At 42.5% G+C, this 21700-nt stretch overlaps 1 protein-coding gene across 2 annotated transcripts in view; it reads right to left on the bottom strand.

Annotated features, from left to right (window-relative positions):
* ANKRD29 (ankyrin repeat domain 29) overlaps nucleotides 1-8970 on the bottom strand; it is a gene marked incomplete at both ends in the record, with an annotated part of 28648 nt that extends 19678 nt beyond the window's left edge. For both annotated transcript variants that reach the window (XM_084260887.1, XM_084260888.1), the window contains 3 exons: nucleotides 1302-1400; nucleotides 3480-3590; nucleotides 8950-8970. In XM_084260887.1, the coding sequence (XP_084117013.1) occupies nucleotides 1302-1400; nucleotides 3480-3590; nucleotides 8950-8970 (231 nt within the window). The remainder of the gene's footprint in view (nucleotides 1-1301; nucleotides 1401-3479; nucleotides 3591-8949) is intronic.
* Nucleotides 8971-21700: the final 12730 nt, after the last annotated feature.

Here is a 21700-nt window from a genome sequence, read left to right as displayed (position 1 = left end):
GAGCCCCGCCTACTAGATGTATTTATGGGACTCTCACTTCCCCAAGCTTCACAACAACTTCAGAATACAAGAGCACTGGTTTGAGTACATGGATTTAATGTCAGAACAGTGCTGCTGGTGTTTAGCACTTTAAGCTTCATCTTTTTTGCAGCAGAGTGATCTTGGAGACTTTCAAGGTTTCTCTTTTTGTTGGCTGTATATTCTAAGAGATACTCCAGAGCAGCTCCGTAAAACTGCTCTCAGCTTTGCCTCTTGTGCTGCTTTTCAAGCAATGTTTACCTAAGGGAAGGGACATGTTTAAATGCATGATTTGTTGGAACAAGACCCCACTGAAAGACACTGGCAGTAGTGCTTTGCAGCAAGTTTAGGCCAGTAAGCACAAAGACACTTATATCATCAAACATGGCATTCACTGACTCAGTAACTTGCAGATGTCAGCAGGAGACTCATGCTCTAGTTCCAGGTAAACAAGGAAAGTGAGAAACATTTTCTTGCATTGTTGAAGCAACGAGCTTAGTGCTGTCCTGCACCGCCTGCCGCCACCCCGTCATCGCATGGTGCCCCTTAAACTGCTCTTCTCTTAGGGTCTGTACAATTTTTGGTGCCCCAGAGCAATTCTGCTCTCTGTGTAGCCAACATATGGACCAGAGCAGCTGCAGGTACCCCTTACAACTGTTTGTGTGGAATGTGAGGGGAAGGCACTTTCCCAAAACCAGTCACTGATGCCCCTTCCCTGTGCAAACATGTCACGCAGTGAGGGATGGCTTGAATGCAGACCAGAGATGTGGGGAAGGGTAGAGGTGATTTGGCTGTGTGATTGTTAGAGATGAGTTGGCTCAGACTCAGAGGCAGAAACTCCAAAGCATAGCAAGTCAAAATAATCCCTGGGCCAGCAATGGCATCCACTCTGTTTTAATGATGAAACTCTGCAAATCAAAAGCTAAAGGACTTCTGTTTATCATTCATCCCATCCAGAGAGCTGTTAATTACTGTGACAATAAGTAAAACTGCAGATGCATAAATGGTCTAACACTGGGAGGTTACATCTCAAATGTAACCCTCACCAACCAGATGTGCTGTAAATTTTTGATGAATTATATATAAATGTACACCTGGCATCTCATTTTCTATTATAAACTCCAGACATTCCTTGATATTGTCAGAACAGACCATGTTTATTCATGCATTGCACAGCAAGTGACAAAGAAGCTATTGGCAAAAAGCAAAGAACATTCTTTATTATTTGTAATAAACCAATGGTCACTTAATCAGTCCCTGTTTGGATGCAGAACTTCTCCTACCTCTCTCTGCAGATTGATATCTGCTCCTTGCAACACCAATTCCCGTACACAGTCGACGTGGCCATAGTAAGATGCTACCATCAGAGCTGTCGTGCCAAGCTGGGAGTAAGGAAAAAACAAGTCAGTACCTTCAACAGTCACCTCTAGCAATGAATGGGGCTGTCTGGAAGAGACAACACCTCTTCTGCAAAGCTGAAGGAAGCTCATGGTCATTTAAAAACTTGCTAGAATTCAAAGCTTAGTTTGAAAATGTGTTAAAGCAAAAGCATTACAGACTTGCCTGCAGTGCTAAGGCCTGACTATTCAACAGATAGGTTTTCAATGATGATGTTGCCATATTGTCCTAAATTAAGTGCAACAAGAACAATGAGAATATTTTTGGTTTTTACACAGCATTTTTATCAGAGAATCCCAAAGATCTTTGCACTATTTCCAGAATAATAATCTGAAATACAGGAGCTGAGTGACTTAGTTGAGTCACTTAATTGTGAGTCATAGTCAGGAGTAAGGTCTGGGTGATCTGAATACTAATTCCCTATGCAAATGACAGGAGCAAACTTACTCTGTGACTCTTCGCAAAATGTGAGAGAACTTTCCACACAAGAACTATGTGCTGAGGTTCACTCAGTGACCCTTAAGGCCACCTTTCCAGCCAGGCAAGTGAGATTTAGTCTATATGCGTGTGGTGTATGGACAACATGCAGAAACCACATGTCCTAATGACAGTCATGGCATCAGGTCCACAAGTACCGCAGGACAAATACTTGCCTATGGGACAAATAATTAAACGAAGATGAAAAGACATAGGAAAGATGTGGGACTGTTGGAGAGGGGTCAGAGGAGCCACAGAGATGGTCAGAGGGCTGGAGCAGCTCCCCTACGGAGAAAGGCTGAGGGAGCTGGGCTGGTTCAGCCTGAAGAAGAGAAGGCTGTGGGGGGACCTCATTGCAGCCTTCCCGTCCCTGAAGGGAGCAGAGGAACAGGAGGGGAATCAGCTTGTTAAAGGGCAGAGACTGGCAGGACAAGGGGGATGGAGTGAAGCTGAAGGAGGGAAGGGTTAGATGAAAGATTAGGGGGAAGTTCTTTCCAGAGAGAGTGGTGAGGGGCTGGAAGGGGCTGCCCAGAGAGGTGGTGGGTGCTCCATCCCTGGGGGTGTTCAGGGCCAGGTTGGATGGGGCCCTGGGCAACCTTGTGTAGCTCCAGGCCTGGAGGTTTGTGGCCCTGGCTGTGGCAGGGGGTTGGAACTCTGTGATCCTTGGGGTGCCTTCCAACCCAGACCCATCTGTGATTCTATGATGCTGTGATTCTATGATTAGTGGGCTTAGAAGATCTCTTGTACTTTGAAGGTATTCAGATACCTTTGAACATATTAAAAGTGGAGAAGCTGTGGCACGTTCATGTTTCAGGATGGAGGTGGCACCAATACAGTATAACACAGGCACAACCCTCAGTAAGTCAGTCCCAGTGCCAAACAGAAGAAACCAGGGAACTTCTCAACCTCAGTTTTCCCCAACTCTTCACCATAGCTTAGTACAGGCAAGTGTCTCTCCATATATTGTAAGCAAAATAGCAAGAGATACCCACTATCTGTGTATTCAACCCATGTCTAATCTTAAAAGTAATTCCGACCTGTGCCAGTTGCAGTCAGGAAATTCCTCTGAAATCTACCTGTCACGTGTCTGGGCTTCTCTTTGCTTTGCAATATTACTGAGCCTTCATGTTAGTGCCAAGTCCAAGAGATGGTGGGGTGAGGGAGGAACTCCGGGGAGGCCAGGAGCTCTCATTATGAGGAGCAATGCTAGCTGACAGAATCATTGCTACCTGGGCTTGCTTGAGTCGTCCCTTCACTGTGATCTATTACTACAATGACACTTCCCTGCAAAGAGAAGCCCGAGGTGCTAGGATCTGTGTTTTTAATGTCAGCACCACAAATGACTGTGTAATACACATTTTTGAGGGCTGGCAAATTCCTAACCCCTCGCCACCGATGTAAATCATCACACTATTTTATCTTGAGCTTCAGACTTGCTTCCTGACAAGGTAAGGTTTTAAATCATCCCTAAGTGCCATAAGACTTTCAAATGTCTCATGTTAGCTCCCTGCCACACCCTCTGCGCAGTGGGCTATGGAAAGGGATGTAAAAGCTGTACGGTGGGTGTAGGTGCATTGTGTGCATACACTGTCTTTGCAGTCCACATCTACTCGCCCGCTGTTCAGCAGCAGCTGGAGGAGAGCCAGGTTTCCTTTTCTTGCAGCCCAAAATGCAGCATTAGCGAGCGGTGTTTCTTTCTGGTGAAAAAAACCCAAACAAACAAACAAACAAACAATGACAAAATACAACAAACCAGAAACAAACCACCTTGGAAGATGCATTGGACACAAACATACATAGAAATTCTGCATCCAAGCCAGAAAGGTTCCAGCTTAATCTGCTGTTCTTTCAAAACCAGAGCATAGAGGGGAAGCTAATTTAATTTCTTTCTGCGATTAAAGAGCTCGGTCTCCCTGTGCTACCTCATGTTCTTTCAGGTCTCCCCTGCGACCATGGCAGCCTGTGACTCTTTGCTCTGTAATGAGAGACAACGATGCTAGTCCAGATCCACAGGGAAACATCATGGAAAACAACATCCTAACTGCAGTGTACCTGGATTGCCAGCCCCTGTGGTGGGGCTGGGCACAGTTAGAGAGGCCGGATCATCCTGCTGACATGTCCTGCTGCAGGACATCCTCCTGGGTTTCAGGTTAGCTCTCTGCTGGCTCCTTTTCTGCATATAAAGTCCCAATACAGGAAAAGTGTTGCTCCTGCATGGGTTTGGTCTGCCTTCTCCCTGGAATTAACACCCTATAACTGCAGGCACGTGAGAGATCTCCCGGGTGGGGCTAGGTAAAAAAAGGCTAACCTCTCTGTCTGTAGACCTACAGGTTCATTTACTAGATATGTATGGCAATATGGAGGGCAAAATTTGGAACCTCCTAAATCTAGGTAACACAGGTCTCTGCTAAAGAATTGGTAGCAATATAACACTCTTTTGAGGCTTTCTTGGCCCTAAAAACAATGTCACAGCGTGACTTCAGCAGGGTAGGAGCAAATCATCACTGCCGCAGCACAGGGGGAGGACAGCAGAAAAACCCACAGGCTTTGCTCCTCGCCTCCCTATCTGATCCGTGGGGGCAGCTGCCAAAATGCTGCCCGGACAGGTAAGCACTGTGATGGGTGAAGTGCGGAGGGGAAACAGCTATGAAATCCCAGGGCAGGCTCATGCCTCTGATGATTTTAAAATGCCCAAACTCGCCAGCGGTTCAGCAAAGCACCGTTTCACTGAGACTCATCAAAGACTGAAAGGGTGCCAAAAAATACTGGGGTGGAGGGCCTTGCTCTCCAGTGAATCCTGCCTTGAGGATAACCCAGAGAGAGCGCAGGGTGGGTGTAGAAGCCAATCATTCTGCTTTAGGAAATGCAATGCATGCTTCCCCACGTCTACATGTCAATGTGTGCATGTAAAGAAAATCGGGATTGAATGGTTTTATGGCTGATAGTAAAATGCACACATTGAGCAGGGTCTAAATTGCTTCCTTCACTGACAGGCGAGTAATAAACCTTGCAGAAACAAGCAGACACAAGACCGATCCTGTGTGGATCTACCCCAGAGCTGTCACGCTGGGCACTTTCCAGGGGTTGCATTTTTAATATTCTGAAAGAGTTGGGGCCTGGAACAGGCTGCCCAGGGAGTGGGTTGAGTCACCATCCCTGGATGTGTTTAAAAAAAGGGTAGATCAGGTACTTAGGGCTATGGTTTAGCATAGGATAGGAACGGTTGGATTTGATGATCTTAAAGGTCTTTTCCAACCTTGTGGTTCTGTGATATTCATAGGTTGAAAAATTAGTAGTTGTTTGAGGCAAGAGAAGTTCAAACTGCTCAGTGAATTATAAGGCACCTCCTATAAATTGACAGCAATGTTTCTCATACCAGCACACACACGGGCAAAAGTCTGAAAATTTCAGCAAGCCCAGTAGGCTAAACTCTGATCTTCCTTTTACAGCTCAGACATTTCCCCTGGTGAATCGGTAGATAATGTCGATCCTCCTTGCTGGCAACGCAGAATTGTTTTCCTATCTTTACCCTTAGAACCACTAAAATTTCATGTAAAAGCAAACAATTGCCCTAAACACACAGTAGCCCATTTTCATCTGGTTTATTAGGCAGTTATTTATAGAGTTGGTCATTAGGAAATTGTATTACTGTCTTTATTATTAGAAGAAAGCTATTGCAAAAGAATGATATTTAGACCTTGCAGAATGGGAAATCAAATTCCTTATCTTTTATTGTTTCACTCTATCCCTTAAAGTTTTACAAAGCTTTGGGGCATGACAATACATCCACACAGGGAAAGATTTATTTCATCTGGCCCAGCTTTCACCATGAGAGCACAGTAGCAATGTGACTGCATTTTATTATGCCTATCATATAACAACACCTTTATCGATCAGGTAGGTAGGAACCAGGAATCAATATTCAGGAACTCTTCACCTGCTTTCATCAGTTTACCTCAGGAGAGAACCAAGTTGCCAGTGTTACCCTAGTCTGGAAGTAGAAGTCCAAAGTCTTTAGCCTTATGAGTCATAAATTCCTACTTCCTTTTTTTTTCTTCCCCCGCCCCTCTGGCCCATAATTCCTACTGTAGCTCTCTGGCAAAGTTGTCCTCATGCTTTGGGTCAGACCCAAGGAATGGAAGAATTCTCCAGCACATCAAGGACGTGAAATTGGGTTTTTCCCAGTAATGCTTTTGACCCGACTTGGAATGTCTGCTATTGGTACTTGTACTTCCCCTCCTGCCCTTGCATGGCTGGGGATTCCTTATATAAAAGTGGTTTATACATCACACTCAGACCATCAACCATATTGTTATTCGATAAAAAAGCAAACACAGATCTGAGCTATTTTACTGCTAAGATGAATGGAATGTGCCTGAGAAGGGCAGCCTCAAGTCAGCAACCTGGTGGCCAGTTCTCTTCTGCTTTCAAACCAAGGATTTATACCTCTGTATTCTTCAGTTCGAGGGGACATCAGCAATGCTGACATCACTGGTGGGCAGAATGTAAGGCACTACTTTGGGATTAATAATCTGATTGAGTAATTTCTGAGCAATAAATAGGTTTTTAACTGCACGATATGACATAAGCCTTGACTGCTGTTGTTCAGTTACAAACTCAATCCTGTCTCATCAGATACTTCTTAGGGAGATGTAACGTTGAATTTGAAGAGATTAACTGGACACAATTTCCATGTGACTCTTATTATAAAGCTAGTGTGCTTCTAGTGCCTCCTTCAAGTGAACTATTGATCCTCAGCATTGACAGGCTGGGAACAGAACATAATAAATGTTTGGAAAAGTCATTAGCTAATAGCTTTGGTGAAAAGAACATATTTCGTTGTCATTTGCTCCAGGATCAGCAACTTTCAGGATACAATTTCCCCCACTTCATCAAGATCTCTAAGGCAATATTTCAAACTCTGGCTGTGCTATTCAATTCAATTCAATTGTCTATATGCTTTTATGAGAGGCCAAAGATGAAAAGCTGGCATTATATACTTAAAAATGGCCTAGAGGAAGAAAAAAAAGTTATAAATCTGACAAGACCACTTCTGTACAGGAATACAGGAAAAATAAAATGTGATAATGTACCTGTATGTGTCATTTTAGGAATATTAAGGGGAAAAGTATCATTTAAATGCTGTGATCAGCAGCTCCCGCTCCCTGTCCTACCTTTTATTTGCTGTTTGCAAAGTTACAGAGGTGTAACTGCTGAGGAGGAAGAGTGCAGTTCCTACACAGTGGTCTTGGAGATGAAACAAAAGAGGCAATAGTCAAAGAGAAAGACAAGAGCAGGGAAAGAGAACGCTAGCCTGGTAACGTGCTCCCTATACCATCAAATAAAAGAAGATTCCCTTTCCTTTCTCAGTTTCAAAATGAGTCCTTTATTAGGCAGTGATACATCATATATGAAGGGTCCTGTTAAAAAAAGAAGGTCATCCAAAATGTAAATGTAAGTTTTAGACGGGCAGAAGATGGTAGAAGAGATGATATTCATGTGTATAGACACTGAGAGGAAAGTAAGTACTACCTCATGGAGGTAATTTCCATAGTAAAATGGAAAACATGAAGACTCAGTGACAAATGTAGATGGTAGGAAACTAAGGCAAGTACACAGTCTTCTGAGAGAAAGAGAAAATGCCAAGAAAAAGAGACACAGAAAAGGGAGAACACGGAGGGAGGTGGGGCTGCAGTTCTCTAGAGGTAGAGGGAGCAGGCAGTGAGCTACCATGAACGGGAGTACTTGTGGGAATACAAAGAGAGAAATAGGGCACAAAAATGGGATAAATCAGAAGAGAAGACCTGAAAGACAACATGAAAAAGCAAGGAGGCCAAAAAAGGCGAAAGCAGCAAGAAGGGGGTGCTGGCACCACCAGGACCATGGGGCTGGCATCCATAAGGGTGGGTGCTTGTGAGAAATGATGGTTAGGTAAAAACCTCACAGAGGCAGAATGAAGGGACAGAAGAGACTGAGGACAACAAAAGCAGGTGTGAGACCAATGCAGGACCAAAACCAGGATGACCACAGAGATTTCACCACACAGTGAAAGGTACACTTTCTGAGCCACACTGTGAGCAAAGGAACCTGCTCCCTGCCACATCAGGTGGAAAACACCTGCTGCACCACCATCAAACTGACATGGTGCCATCCTATCACCAGCCCTCCCGGGGTGGGGAGAGAGATGGATGGGAGTGAGAGGCAAGTACAGGGGATAATCCATCAAATAAAGCAATGCAATACAGCAACGTGGCAAAGGGCTGGCACAGTGCTGTCGATCAATAAGCGAAGGGCAAGCACAGCATCCAGAAAGTGCATAACAGAGAAGATGTTTACCTAGCATAAATATTACCCATTAGTATCAGGGAATTGCTGCTTACTTCCCTCTTTGCCAATCGATTCTATTAGTCCTGTCTTTGGATTAAAAAACTTATTTTAGGTGATCTTTCAGAACAAACCCCCTTCCTTTACATGCTTTTGGATGGAAGAAGTACAAAAAGTGACAGGAACCACAGACAGAAAAGGGAACAAGCCAGCCTGGCTTCAGCAGCCACCACAGCCTGAAATGATGGATAAACGCTGCCTCCTTACTATTACACAACCAGCACTAGCAGAGAGGATCGAAAAAGTGCAGAGGAGGCTCCTGACTGCACCAAAGCCCACAGCGCTGAGCCCGGCCACCCTAAAACCAGGGTAAAGCTTCATGGAGGCTTGCAGTTTATGTAATGCTAACCACGCATCTTTTGGGGGATGTCAGCTACGGAAAGCACCTGCTCCATCAGCTGCCACCGCAGCACTCTCGGGGTACCCCATAACCCGGGAAGGACGTTTCTGGTTTCTTTCCTTCCCTATACCACCCGCGTTTTTTCCCAGGGAAGACAATATATATATATATATATATATATATATATATATATATAAATTAAAATAAATCAGTCCCAAATCCAAGAATATGACGTAGCATTTCCCCGGCTGCCGGCACGACGAGCACAAAAGCGGGAGCCGAAACGCGCATCCCCCCGCCCGCCCGCCCCTCTCCCCGGCGCCACGGCTCACCTTGAACGACATCCTGCACATCGCAGCGCCCCGCCTCCGCGCCGATCCGCGCCGCTCCGCGTAGCTCGGCGCCCCGGGGCTGCGCGGGGCCGGGGCGGGGCGCGGGGCCGGCGCCTCCCTCCCGCATGACTTTACGCTCATGAGTTTCTGGCTATTAATGCCCTTTAAAATGTGGCTTCTTAGGGGAGGGGTGTGGTAGGTGGTTTATTGTGATTGTTACTGGCGTTCTTGGTGGTGGTACTGTTGTTGCTGATGTGGTGGTGTTATTGTTGTGGTGATGATGATGAAGAAGAAAAAGAAGAAGAAGAAGGAAAAGAAGAAGTGAGCATGGCTTCCCTGAAGCCACCCACACCCACTGCTCCAGCAGCAGCATCCTGAGAAGCAAGACCCCATGGCTTGGGACACACATGTCTCAGCCACGTTCAGACCTGCAGAGCAGGGAAAACAGCCCCCTACCACAGTCCAGGTCTTCTAACAGAGCTAATGTCAACCCCATGGGACATCTTTTAGATTTTGTGGGCTTTTCCCTTCATGTCTGGGAAGAAAACTGTCAAGAAGTGTTGCTGGGTGTATACCCACGCTGCGGACGCACAAGCACGTGGGGTGAGCGTTCCCTCACCTTGCTTGGATCCAGCTATCAGCTATCTCCCATGGGTGATGCGATCCCTTCAGGAAGACAGTCAGTTCTTAAGGGCTTAATTTTAAGCCTTCAAAAATTAACAACCATAAAGCTGATACATGTCCTGCTTTGCCTGCCTGCCGCAGACTTCATTCAAAGCCCGTGTGATATAGAGTAGGCAAAACAGGGCATGCTCTGGTGGGACATTCCTGAATTTCTCTGCTATTGTTGGTTTAAACGCAGCCCTTAGGGATTTTCTTGTTTTGATGTGCTCACATAAATCCCATTCACGAGAAAATTACGTGCGAGCACTGAGAGAAAATACTTGCAGCGAGATCCAGAGAGTTTATTCTACAAATCTGCAAGAGGAGGATTTTTCTGCACATTTTTTTTTTTTCCTGAGGCAATACTCATCTGTGCATACAGTAAAACAAACTGTAGGCAAGCAGATGAAAGCTCCTAATAGCATAAACTCATCCCAGAATGTATGGCCTGGTATGAACTTCACTTTAATTACTGAGAAGATCGTACAAACATGGATGATAACTCTGATTTTTTTTTCCTTAAAATACTGAATAAAGTCAGTAGACTGAGTAGTTAAGAGTCATCCTTGCTCTGATCTAGTTGCACAGTGATGCTTGCCCAGTCAATGAGGAAAATATTACTAATCTGTACACACTCCCTGCCTCACCCCTGGAAAATCCCTGTATTTATTCAATCTCTTGTGAATAACATACCAATCTTTTAACATTAATCCATCAAAATGTTAAATATTCTGACAAAGGAAAAATAGGGAATTCTTGGGATGAACAACAGAAGAGGAGACTCACGCAGTACAGGTTTTTTTTGGGTCTGTATTTATTTACAGTTGCCAAGGGATAAATTTTGAACTGTCTATCTTTATTTGCCCACAAAACCTGAAACTGAACCTATTTTCAGTTGCACATGGTTGCCTGAGATTTTGCTGATTCCGTATTCAAGTCCAGTAATTTGTCAGAATGCAAAAATTTGAGAACACAGAAGTACATATATAGGGTATGTTCTTTTTTGGTGACCCTTTGAAAGTTTACCCCAGAAAGCATTTAGCAACTATAGCTTTCAGAGTATATCTCAATCGTTACACTCAGAATCTTGTCTATGGGAAAAGAGAAAATGTACCTCATACATGTACAATGATGATTTATGATTGGTGCATCTGAATTTTAGCAGTCTAATCCAAGAATCATAACTACAGCAGTTATTACAGAAAAAGAAAAAAAAAGTCTATGCAGGAAAAAAAAAATAATAATAAATGTATACCCACTTTCTGGTTTTTCCTCTTTTCCTGATACTATCCTCACCTTTCCCCTCCTCTGCTGGGTGCTAAAGTCAGTGGTTTCATTCTGGTGGTGGTGGTGGTTTGGGATGCTATGGCGAGCTGTGGAGTAAGTTGCCACAGGGAATATGATGTTCATGTTGATGACATCAACATATCCCTCTAGGATATGCACAGGGTCGTTTTATATGTTTGCTAACATGCTTTTACACTGCACTCTTTCTCTGCTGCTCTGCAGCTTGACATTACAGTCAAACTTACTACACACAGTGGCTTTTATGTGTGTTACATGCTATTCTTTAGTTCCTTTTGTTATCCCTAAATTCAGTTTTGTCCCTTTCCAGGTCTGAATTTCTGTAGCAAGCTACTAGTGAGTTGTTTCCAGTGGGTCACCAGCACCAAGCTTGTGGCCCACCTCTGATCATCCCACACCCATGCTCAGGTGCCCTGCATCCCATGATGCCACTTCTCAGCCACGCCAGGTCTGCCTTTGTCTATGCTGTGCCGCTATTTTAGAGTCATAAAGCCACAGTGGTACCATACAGGGGTAAACAAAAGTCTAACAGATTACTTGTAGATAATTGGTCAATTAGAAAGGCTGCTGTTAGAGCTAATCTGTGTAAAATAAAGTTGAGGGGAGGCCAACAGAGCAAGTCTGACAAGTCTCTGTCCTAAGACCTTGTGAGTGCCTGTTACTAACAGCAGGAATATTGTATATAAGGGCTACGTGGTTACGCTCCCCACATCTGCCCTATTCTTGATTCTTGGCAGGATATTTAAGATTGCGAGATACTTGAACCGGTTGGGATTTGTTACCTGTTTGGCAGGATGCATCTGCAGGGCAGCAGGCTGCATTCCTCTCATCTAATATTTCATCACAGTGATTATTTCAAATATCCTGAGCCATGTTGTTTTGCACAGATCTGAAGGCTATGAAAAATGAATTGCTGGAACAAAGGAAACTATTGCCTTTGAAAGCTGATGCAACCATTCTATGTAAGTCACTGACAAACCTCACCTAAGCCAGAAGAGTTCAGCTGTATAGGGAGAATTGAAAGAAGTGGTATGAATTTTGGGTCAGCTAAAACATTCATTTGGAGATCTTGATTCGTAATACAGGAGTTTGTATGCAAAAACTACATTCATCTCTGTTTGTTTTGAAAAAATAGCAACCAAGAAGCAAACACACACTCAGAAGGGCCAGTGAGAAGCTTGTCTGCTGTGTATTTAAATAGCTAAAACAGAGCACAGCAGTCAGTGCAGGATGTGTGACTTCAGTGAGCCCTGACATGGGATTCTGCTCCCATCTCAAGCACCTTTTGCTAAATTTGACTGCCACCATGTAGACTCCAGAGCTGTTTGCTGCGGATGTATCACATGCTGCATCGGTGTAACTCAGGAGGCCCTGTGCAGACAAATACGTTTCTGCACTAACCTTCCTCATTTCCCATAGGGCTCTATGTCTGTAGTGTTCATGCTTTTGCTTCCAACATCACCTCTATAAAGATGGTTGGTGGGAGCCCATGACGTTTATTCTCCAATTATTAACTTTTTTCCTAAAGTTTTATGGAAGGTGGAGAACTTACCACGATGTTACCGATTTCAGCTGTGCCTGCACTGTCTTCTTTCTGGGAGAGTTATTGTCCATTAATATTTAGTCAGATATTCAAAAACTTTGTAAAAAATGCTTTGCATGCTTTTCCAGAAATAAGTTGCTTTATTTAAAAAAAATTGGAAAAGGTAATTTAAAATGTAAATTGGGTCAATCTTCAGTCAGTTCAGTTACAAGTTTTGAAACCTGATTTTACCCAGACAACAGTAGCAAGGCTATGGTGAAGAACAAATTGTATTTCTATTTTACTGAAGGTATAAATCCTCTTTATTTCTCTTGTTCTCTCTGCAGAATTTCAAAATCCTGGATCACTGCCTCTTGGAGTACTGATGTGTTTCTGCCTGTGACCTTCTGTGTGAACTTGGGCAAGCCTTTTGTGCCAAAATCTTAAAAAAAATGGCTTCTCACTTTGGCTTCTTTACGTTCTCTTGCCTTGTAATCCAAAATGCAGACATCCAGGGAAAAAGGTTACTTTTGAAAGTAACCTCAGCCTAAGGTTTTTGCACATCAGTTTTTGTCCAAAAGATTCAATATCAGCATACAATAAAAAGGCAGCTCTACAACTTCTTTCTCTGTCCCTGACCTTTGGATCCCTTTACATTGCTAAAATCACTCTTGATCTTGCCCAAAGCCTGCACTGCGCTATGGAGTGAACCGAGTTGGTCAGCTAAAACACCACCAGCAATCCTGCTGTGCCAGCATGGATGTCTGAGCAGACCAACAGATCTAACTGCTTGGATAGCTAAAATGTTTCGTGCTGATGTCTCTGAGGTTGTCTACATCAGTGTCTTAGCCTGGGAGAAGAGTATGCTTTGGAAGTGAATCTCATGAATGTCTTTCTACATTGTGCTCTGTGTGTGGGGATCTTGTATTATACAAACCAGATCCATTTTTGATCTGAACTCACATAATTTCTCCAGGAGCCAATTTAGTGGACTGCAGATGCAAACAGATTCATGCCCTGGGACTGAATGACAGCTATTCTGAATTAAACACAGAAACTCAACATTAATGGGTATAACACAGATTTCAGGTCCTCAGCACTGACAGTCTGCTCTACAGATCCACCCCTGTTAGTCTGCACTATTTGCAAATGCCTGTGTTGTCCAAAGTAGATCACTGCTGATACCATAGCTGGCTTGGATATCTCTACATCACAATGCAGTCTTTGGTGTAAAAACCACACACCTCATAATAAGCTGACTGGTACAGCCATACAGCACATTGACACACACACAGCCCCCCCACCCCCCCCCACCCCCCACCCCACCCCACCTGAAAAGCATCTGAACTTTTGTGCCATTGCTCTTTCCCCTCACCTTGTGTGTGTTCTCTCATCCAAGGAGGGTCTGGGAAGTCTTGATATTTGCCCAGGATTTACAGATGTCCTGCAGTACCTACAAATGGACCACAAAACACTTGTTAATCCTAAACCTGCCCACTGCAATTTACTGTAGACTTCATGTATGTGTGCTCCATCAGCCCTCTACGCGGACACAGTGAATGTGACCTTTTTGGAGTGCACTGTGCATAGCTGAATTGATGGTACAGAGCTTGCACAATGAATGTGATACTTTCCAAGCACACTGTATCTACTGAACCCAGCTTGTGTCATCAGTTCGTACGGGTGCAACAAGAGAGATACACCCTGGAGTGCCTGGGCATGCCCATCCTCTGCCTGGGAGTATTAATCATTCCTAATCCTGCATGCTATACTACTTGGGAGTATTCTTCTGCCCAAAGGGAATCCTCAAGTGCTTCTCAGTTGCAACTTTTAATGCCCTTTGGCTCCTTCACGGGCACTTAGGGTTGAATATCTGGGCTTCCTTCTTTAAATGATAATAGCACTGCTCATCTCAAGTGAAACACTTGAACAACCACAGATAAAAACACCTGCCTGTCTCAGAAGGATCACTGCTTATGTAATTAGTCAACCTTTGTTTGCAAAATGCCAGGACATAATGAGGTGAATATACTTTGAATGCAACATTATTGTTACATCAGTAATTGCCTTTCAATATCTTTTTAGACAATTACTCCTAAAAAGAGGAATAGTGACAGATCTGAGAGGTATTTCTATATTAATTTGGTGACCTGGTATTTCACTTCCAGCATTCACTTGTGGGTAGGAGAAGTCTTAAATCATTAAAGTGGCAGTACACATCCATCAAGGTGTCATTAGGAAAATACATGAGCTCACACACAGACTAGGTACCTCACAGCCTTGTGGCTGAGGGGGAGTATAATCTTCTAGCTTCATCTATTTATGAACAAAAAAGGTGCTGGTCATTTCAAGATGAAATGTTAGTCTTGCTCAGACTTCATGAACAAAGATTTCAATAATGTAACTCCAGGAAGATCTGATACTCAAGACACTGAAATAAGAAAATCCTACCCTACAGTGCAACTTCTAGGATTAATTCATAGGATTGCATCAGGTTAATTCATGCTGTAATGTCTTTCCAGAATATTTTCACCCTCATTTCTGAGACTTATTTCAGGCTTTGGGAGGCACTTACATGTGATTCATTAAGGAATCTTACCTGATTTTGTTGATTTCTTTCTTGTAGAACCTCATTTAATTTGAAACTTGAATATTGCAAAATTCAGAGAAAATTAATCTAACATTGAGTGACTGTCAATGTTAGAATTACCAGGAAGACTGTAGTCTTCAAGTTAAGTACTGCACTTTTGGGTAAAGATTTTTTTTCCCAAGTCATTCTGGTATCTCTGTTCTACAGGAGATAATGCCTATGTAAGAGAAATGGAAAAATTTTTCAGGATCACAAAGTAAGCTCATAGAAGGTTTGAGACTAGATTCTGCATTTGGCTGAAACATAGACCTCTGAGAAGAGCCATCGGCATCTATTCCACGCTACATTTTGGAAATTTGCCACTCATTCAGTCCCAAAGCAGAACCCTTGTAATGCTCTCTACTTGTTTGGCACCACTGAGTATAGGTGAGGTGTCTTAACCAGAACCCTTCTTTCTGCCAGAGAAATAAATACCACTCTGTGTACCTTTAAGGAAGTTGCTTGCTGTAAAGAAATCACACATTCACATTACAGCTCGTCTGCTAACACCTGTGATAACTTTATCTTGGTGAGACACTGGAACTCTCAAGGTCAGGCTTGATGGGGCTCTGAGCAACACAATCTAGTTAAGAGTGTCCCTGCTTACTGCAGGGAGGTTAGACTGGATGACCTTTAAAGGTCCCTTCCAACCTAACGGATTCTATGATTCTGTGATTCTGTGATTATCCCCATGAGTAGGTAATGCAAGGTCTCTTGTGCACCTAGCCTAGGACATACATTTCACTCCTTCTAACTTACAGAAAGTTGTAACAGCTAGAAGTTCCTATCCCTTAAATAGCATTGCCCTGGGGGAAAAAAAGGAAAGTGCTCTGACTGTGCAGCAGAGGCCTGCTTTACTTAATAATTTGAGTTCCAGCTGCTTTGAACTGTGTAACACAAACTCGATGATCCTTTTCTAACCTAAATGATTCTACGGGCTTTACAGCATAACACCAAAATTAGTCTACCTCTCTCCTTTCTGAAAAAGACAGAAATCATACCATTTCTGCAAATAAATTCTTAGGCTCATGCATTGCAAGATAATTTAATTTCGTCTTGTTCAAGAAAATGCATTTAAATAATCAGCTACAACTTTGATAAAACAGTCTATAAACCAAAAGATTTTCCATCTGGCCTTTCATTTACATTAATCTTTTGCTTGCTAAACTACATGGGCTGTTTCTTGTTTCTATAACATTTACAAAAATACAGGCCTATTTCACTAAAAATAGTGTATGAAGAATGTACTTTGAGTTTCTCTTTTGGGAGATACTCTTAGAGATGAATAGCAATAATAAGCAAAATTAATTTAGAAACACATCCTGTAGACTTCTCCGGAAAACTGTACCAAATATTTATGTATCCCATAAACCTTTTAAAAATAGAATGGAGACTTTACAAAACTGGACCTGAAAAAGGAAAAGTTGGTCTAATGATAGAAATAGATTACCCAACATGCTCATCCTGTATGTATTCAGACTTCTTGGGAGCTATTACCTTAAATCTTTCTTTCTACTCCCCAGTCCTTTTGTTGAGGCCTACTATGATGTCATATTTCATATAAAATTTGCTGGTATAAGCTTTTCTAAGGACACTTAAGGACCACATGAGTGGTACTAACTTCCTTCACATGGACCTTCAAGCTGATGCCTGAGCTAGTGGCCTAGGAATCGGAGAAAAGTTAGCATTGTACTTGGATATGTGGTACAGAGTAATTCCCAAATATTGCCATTTGAATGTTTCAGTGAAATTTCTTTTTTATTTCCTCTGTTCCCTTTGTTTCTGGCAAAGTAATGCTTTTAGCCACAGATATTGACATGTCAAGAATGTCAATGAAAGGACTATGATTACCACCTAAGAGTGATTTCCAGTCCAGTGTGAGCACCAGCACACTGTCTTCATATTTGTGCAAATGCCTTTCTGCCTTTAAAACAAGTTGAACTTAAACACCTCTACATTAGCAGCTGCACAGCTACATCATGCTTTAAAATTTGTCATCCTTTCCTTTCCAGTCTTGGAATTTATCTCTCCTGAAGTTTTATTGCTTTCAGACAGCATGTACAGATTGTGACCGTATATTTTCTTCATCTATCTTTTCCTTTCCCTGCTTATCCTCTGTATACGTTGATTTTATGACTCAGGCTGAAGTTAACTGTTTACCTATTTTCCATCTGCTCAGCCAGAGAGAAGCCAGCAAGCCTGCATTCAGGCACTTGGGGTTTGCAGCCTTTCTAATTCCATGCATGGCCTTTAGCTACTGACTGATTCCAGTGCAGATAATGAGTCAGTGGAGAATCAAAATCTGGTGGGCAGTGAAACTCCCAAAATATAAAGACATATTGAAACTAAATTGTACTGTGGGCATTTTTCTCAGGCATTGCTTGTATGATGTTGTATTTACCTCTACAGTGGGAGGTGATGTGGATCCAAGAACACACGTACTGCATGAGTGTGAGAACAATGCAAGATATATCCCATATACTGCTGTGGGCTGAAAAAACAACAGATTATCCAGGGTTTGCTATTCCCCCCACGCCAAATATAATCTACTCTTGTTCTTATAAGTGTAAGTTTTGTATAACTAACAACGATAGAAAAAAACTAAATACAAGAACTTGACCCAAACTATAGTTATCATCCTAAGCCTACCTAAACAGATTTGTTAAAGGGGATTTGTAAGAGTTCTAACTCTTATAACATCACTTCCATAGAGAATTTTGATAGCTTGTTATAGCTGTGTCATGGAAATCTATAATTGTGCTTAAAAAAACCATAGCTAGGATATGTTCCATTAATTTTTCTGCATTTTCACAAGGGATTTGTTCTAAATTTACTATCTTTTCCAAGTTCCAAAAATAAAAATCAGAACATCTTAATGCTCTGGAATTGCATCAGTTTGAAATTTTAGTTACATTTGTCTCCTGATCCTCAGTTGGAATAGACCCATATAACACAGGAGTTTCCTCAGTTTATACTACTGAAGATCTGGCTTCCTATTTAAAACTTAAGAACGTGATAAGACTATGGTCAGGTTAGAGCTGAGGTTGAAGTAAACCTGAGGCAGCGTTTAAAAGTTGTGACAGCAACACTACCTAAATATACAAATAACTTGCTGGAAGCAGATCCCAGAAAAAAAAAACCCACTGCCTTAGTAATACAGATTAGATCATAGAATATTCTTGCAGAGAAAATGATGAATTTCAGGCACCATTCTAATCTAACCAATGGTTTGAGAGTCTGTTGAGAAGAGCAGTTTACAAATAAGTGGCTTCCATGAGGAGCTGCTGTGGCAGGGAGTCTGTGTATAGATGTTTTCCCCACAGCAATAATAGCATCAATGTCAGAAAATAATTAAATAAATACATATCTGAAAAATACAAGAGTAAACATTTTATTTTTCTCCAGATGTTTGACTGAGAAGTCATCAGGTACTGACCAAAGAGAGCACATGCTACTTCACAAAGAAACAGGCATTATATGACCAAGACTTGTTTTCTTCTAAGAATAAAAAGGAAATCCATCAAGAAGCCAAACAGTTAAGTGAATGAACTTTAATGTTGCCCATTAGGAAATTTCTTCAAGGAGGGGAAAAAAAAAAAAGATACCTCAGGCTCTGTAGTCAACACAGTGGAGAATGGTCAGGTGTAATTTGCTTGGTGGGGTGGGAGTGTCTTAAGCTAGCTATAACTTTAGCTGCAGTCCCCAGACTGCTCCTCTTGACTATTCTTTGGAACTGGATGGCAAAGAAGTTGTCTCATGCCCAGGGTTGCCATAGCCCCTAGGATATTCAGTGGGAGGAACTGGCATAACTTCTACACACTGATCACCTAAGACTTGTATTTTTGCCTTCAAAATGCAATTTGCCTTCTCCTAAAAGGGGAAAGTGTTGTAAAGTATCAAACATACTTTCTCTCCTCTTTTGACTTGTAGTTCTCTGCATTAAAAAGGTGTGAAATACCAAAGCTAAGCCTTGCATCAGCCACACGGTCTCATTGGTTTGACTCAGTGTCCACAATCTTATTGGTCTCTTCCAAGCTAAATGATCCTATGATTCCATGACTATAAGTCATGAGCTCTCACTAAGAAGATGTTTGTAGCTAGAATATTTCAAGAGAAACCAAAGGATATAAAATTTGCACTTAACATGTCATGACCAGAATTCATAGTGGTTTTCTATTATAAGAACATCAAGTAAACACAGGAAGCAGAATGTGCAAGAAAATCTGAGTAGATGAGATTGTTGGCTGACAGAGGAAAGAACAGACCTGATACTAGGCTGCAGAGGGATGCTAACTAAAACTGTAGCTGCTAAGCTACTATACAAGAAGCACAGTTACATAGTGCAGCAACATTATGCCAGCCAATAAACAACAGTCATGAAAAAAGCTGAAAGAGCACCAGCTGCCACAACTGAAACATCTGAGATGATAAGGCAGAAAATGAGAGGTTCCAATTAAATGGAGAGCAAAAGTTAAGAGGCACAGTACAAGAAGACTGAGAAAAAGATGGGCTGTGGAGAAGATTGGCATCATCATCTTAGTAGCAAACGACAGCGCAAGACCAAAGTGCAGTTCTGAATAGTTTGGTTCTCCTTTGCACTAAGAATTGTAGGCATCTAAACTGCTTCTGTTGACAGAACTGCATTTTCAGACTTGGGCCCTTGCTTCTGTGGGCCTCAACATTCAAATGCCAAAGAGGACAATTTCTCTTTTTCAAAGTAATAAGGTAGATCTTCAAATATTCTGGTACAAGAAATTTCTGCAAGGTGAAAAAGATAATTTCATCAAAACAGCAGAGACCAAAATGATCTTAATTGAATTCATCTTTTCTGATGAAAGACAGTGAAGACATGGGACTTGCCAGCACATAAATGCATATTGCACCATTCTGCTGTTCAACTAGAGTGTGTGTGAGTAACCTTGCTTTAGCCTAGGTGTACTGCAAAAAGCTTTTAGTAAAACCAATGAAAGTTTACTTTCAGATATGAATCGAATAATCATCATGCATAAGCATTTGTGAGGTGAAAAATACCTTATTTTCTTGATAAAAGTAGGGAGCTTATTTGGACCTTGAAATATTCTGGTTGTGTATTTACACTCTAGGCTACAAATGTCTGTAATGAGGAAAGGCTGAGTGAAGTGGGACTGTTCAGCCTTGAGAAGACTGAGAGGGCATCTGATCAATGTTTACACATATCTCAAATGTGGGAGACAAAGGAAAATGGCCAACCTCTTCTCAGTTGTCTTTGTCAATAGGACAAGGGACAATGGCTTCAAGTGAGAGCATAGGAAGTTCTGCATCAATATGCAGAAGATTTTTTTCACAGTGAGGGTGACAGAGCACTGGAATAGGCTGCCCAGGGGGGTTGTGGAGTCTCCTTCTCTGGAGATATTCAAGACCTGTCTACGCCTATCTGTGCAATATGTCCTAGGGAACCTGCTTTGACAGGGAGGTTGAACTCGATCTCTGGAGGTCCCTTCCAACCCCTACAATTCTATGATTCTGTGATAACTAATTGTAACATTGAAAGATCAAAGAGAGCTCCAGTACATTCCATGAAGACTCTTCAACAGACTAAAGCTTTAGGACTGACCTCAACATAATGCCAGATACACAACTTTTATGAGGAGACAAGACGCACAATTTAATCTTCAAGGATCACTGAGAAGAGACTCAGATCTGTCTCATCTAAGAGACTTTTGAGCTATCTGGTAGAATATTGGTTAGTTATTATCTCAAAGAGTGAATTCCCACATCACCTGTAGGATAGAATGGTGTTGTGGTTTAACCTCTGCTGACAACTAAGCCCAGCTCAAGTAAAGGATTCTCAATTCAACAGAGAGTTTTCAGTTTTCAACTAGAGAACTGAAAGGATAAATCTGAGAAAACTCATGGGTTGAGGTAAAGACAGTTCAAGAGGTAAAGCAAATGCTGCATGCAAGCAAAGCAAACCAAGGCATTCATTCCCCACTTCCCATAGGCAGGCAGGTGTTCAGTCATCCCGAGGACAGCAGGGCTCCATCACGCACCATGGTTACCTAGGAAGAAAAACATGCCCCCCTGCTTTCTTCTTGCCCCAGGTTTATGTGCTGAGCATGTTGTCATATCTCTTGGGTCAGCTGGGGCCAGCTGTCCTGGCTGTGTGTCCCCTCCCAACTCCTTGTGGACCCCCAGCCTGTTTGCTGGTGGGGTGGGGTGAGAAGCAGCAGAGGCCTTGGCTCTGTGTAAGCGCTGCTCAGCAGCAATGAAAACATCTCTGTGTTATCTGCACTGTTATTAGCACAAATCCAAAACACAGCCCCATATGAGCTACTGTGAAGAAAATTAACTCTATCCCAGCCAAAACGAGCACAGATGGTGAATGTGGTGCCTGAACAGGAATCAGGCTTTGTTCCTACCTTTTCCACTGACCTGCTGGGCAGCTCAGCTAGCACAGTTCACTAGGCCTCATCTGTGATAGTTCCACTGTCTCTTAAGTTCTGAGGTACTTGGTGCCACCTTCCAATTCCTGTGGTAAATCATGTTCAGTGGGAATTAATACTAAGTGTTATTCACTGATACTGTTTTTTGAGGATCTAATTTTCACTGCAAGTTTCTGGCTGACAAATGTAATACCTCAAGTCCTAAACACA

This window comes from Gallinula chloropus (assembly GCF_964237585.1).
Source record: "Gallinula chloropus genome assembly, chromosome: 2".
Taxonomy (NCBI): Eukaryota; Metazoa; Chordata; class Aves; order Gruiformes; family Rallidae; genus Gallinula; species Gallinula chloropus.
This window is presented reverse-complemented; position numbering and strand designations above follow the sequence as displayed.